The 1,038-nt window shown below is 45.6% G+C and overlaps 1 protein-coding gene across 1 annotated transcript in view; it reads left to right on the top strand.

The window, feature by feature from the left end:
• dsg2.1 (desmoglein 2, tandem duplicate 1) overlaps positions 1 to 1,038 on the top strand; it is a 16,802-nt gene that overhangs the window by 9,265 nt on the left and 6,499 nt on the right. Inside the window, exons 7-8 of the mRNA XM_032527063.1 lie at positions 81 to 266; positions 654 to 1,033. Of these exons, the coding sequence (XP_032382954.1) occupies positions 81 to 266; positions 654 to 1,033 (566 nt within the window). The remainder of the gene's footprint in view (positions 1 to 80; positions 267 to 653; positions 1,034 to 1,038) is intronic.

Genomic DNA, 1,038 nt, shown 5'->3' with positions numbered 1-1,038 from the left:
ATGCTCATGATGAAATGCTAATCAACAAATGTGTCGTTAAAACAAGTAATGAACCCTGTTGCTTTGTGTTTTACTTTTAGTATCAAGGCAACATTGAGGAGAACACACAGAATGTGGAGGTGATGAGGCTCAAATCACAGGACCTGGACCTGCAGAACACAGAAAACTGGGAAGCTGTGTATGAAATTGTCCAAGGCAACGAGGCCGGGTACTTCAGCATTAGAACAGACCCCGTCACCAATGAGGGCATCCTAATGCTCGACAAGGTACAGCTGAATGAGTAACACGTTGTTTCTGCAGTTTCGTTTGAGATGAAATATGTAATTTCAAGTCTGATTGACCCGAGGTTCAGTGCTTTGCGATACCAGTCACCCTTATTGGATTACTGGTATAGCTGTTTAATTGGTGTCTGTCTTGTGTATTTGTATTTTCTTTTATGGACCATGAGTCTAACAATAAAGGCTGGCTAGCTATCTATCTATCCATCTATGTTAGTCACCCGGTCGTTTGTGGGATAAATGTGGTGAATCCAGCGATTCTCCTTCCATGCATAATTTGATTTTACTCATTTTAGAGAGTGTGTATTGACACAATGTTTACATTTGTATTAATGGTATTCTGTGCTTGTTGTGTTTGTGTGTGCCATTTCACAGGCTGTGAACTATGAAGATGTGAAGGACCTTAACCTAGGCGTAATTGTGAAGAATAAGGCTCCGATGTTTGATGGATCTGGGGCAGGGTCCGGAGCTGGTATAGGTTTCGGAGGGGGAGCAGGTGGGGGAGGAGGAGCAGGTGGGGCAGGGGGAGCAGGTGGGGCAAGTGGGGCAAGTGGGGCAAGTGGCGCAAGTGGCGCAAGTGGAGCAAGTGGCGCAAGTGGAGCAAGTGGGTCTGGAGGATCATCATGGCAAGGTGGAAGCAAATTTGTAACCTATCCAATCAAAATCAATGTGATGAACCAGCGCGAGGGGGCAGCTTTTTCCCCAAAGATCAAAACGATTCCCATATCAGAAGGAGGCACCTCCTTCAACACGAATGATG

Source organism: Etheostoma spectabile, chromosome 9, assembly GCF_008692095.1.
Source record: "Etheostoma spectabile isolate EspeVRDwgs_2016 chromosome 9, UIUC_Espe_1.0, whole genome shotgun sequence".
Lineage (NCBI taxonomy): Eukaryota > Metazoa > Chordata > Actinopteri > Perciformes > Percidae > Etheostoma > Etheostoma spectabile.
This window is presented reverse-complemented; position numbering and strand designations above follow the sequence as displayed.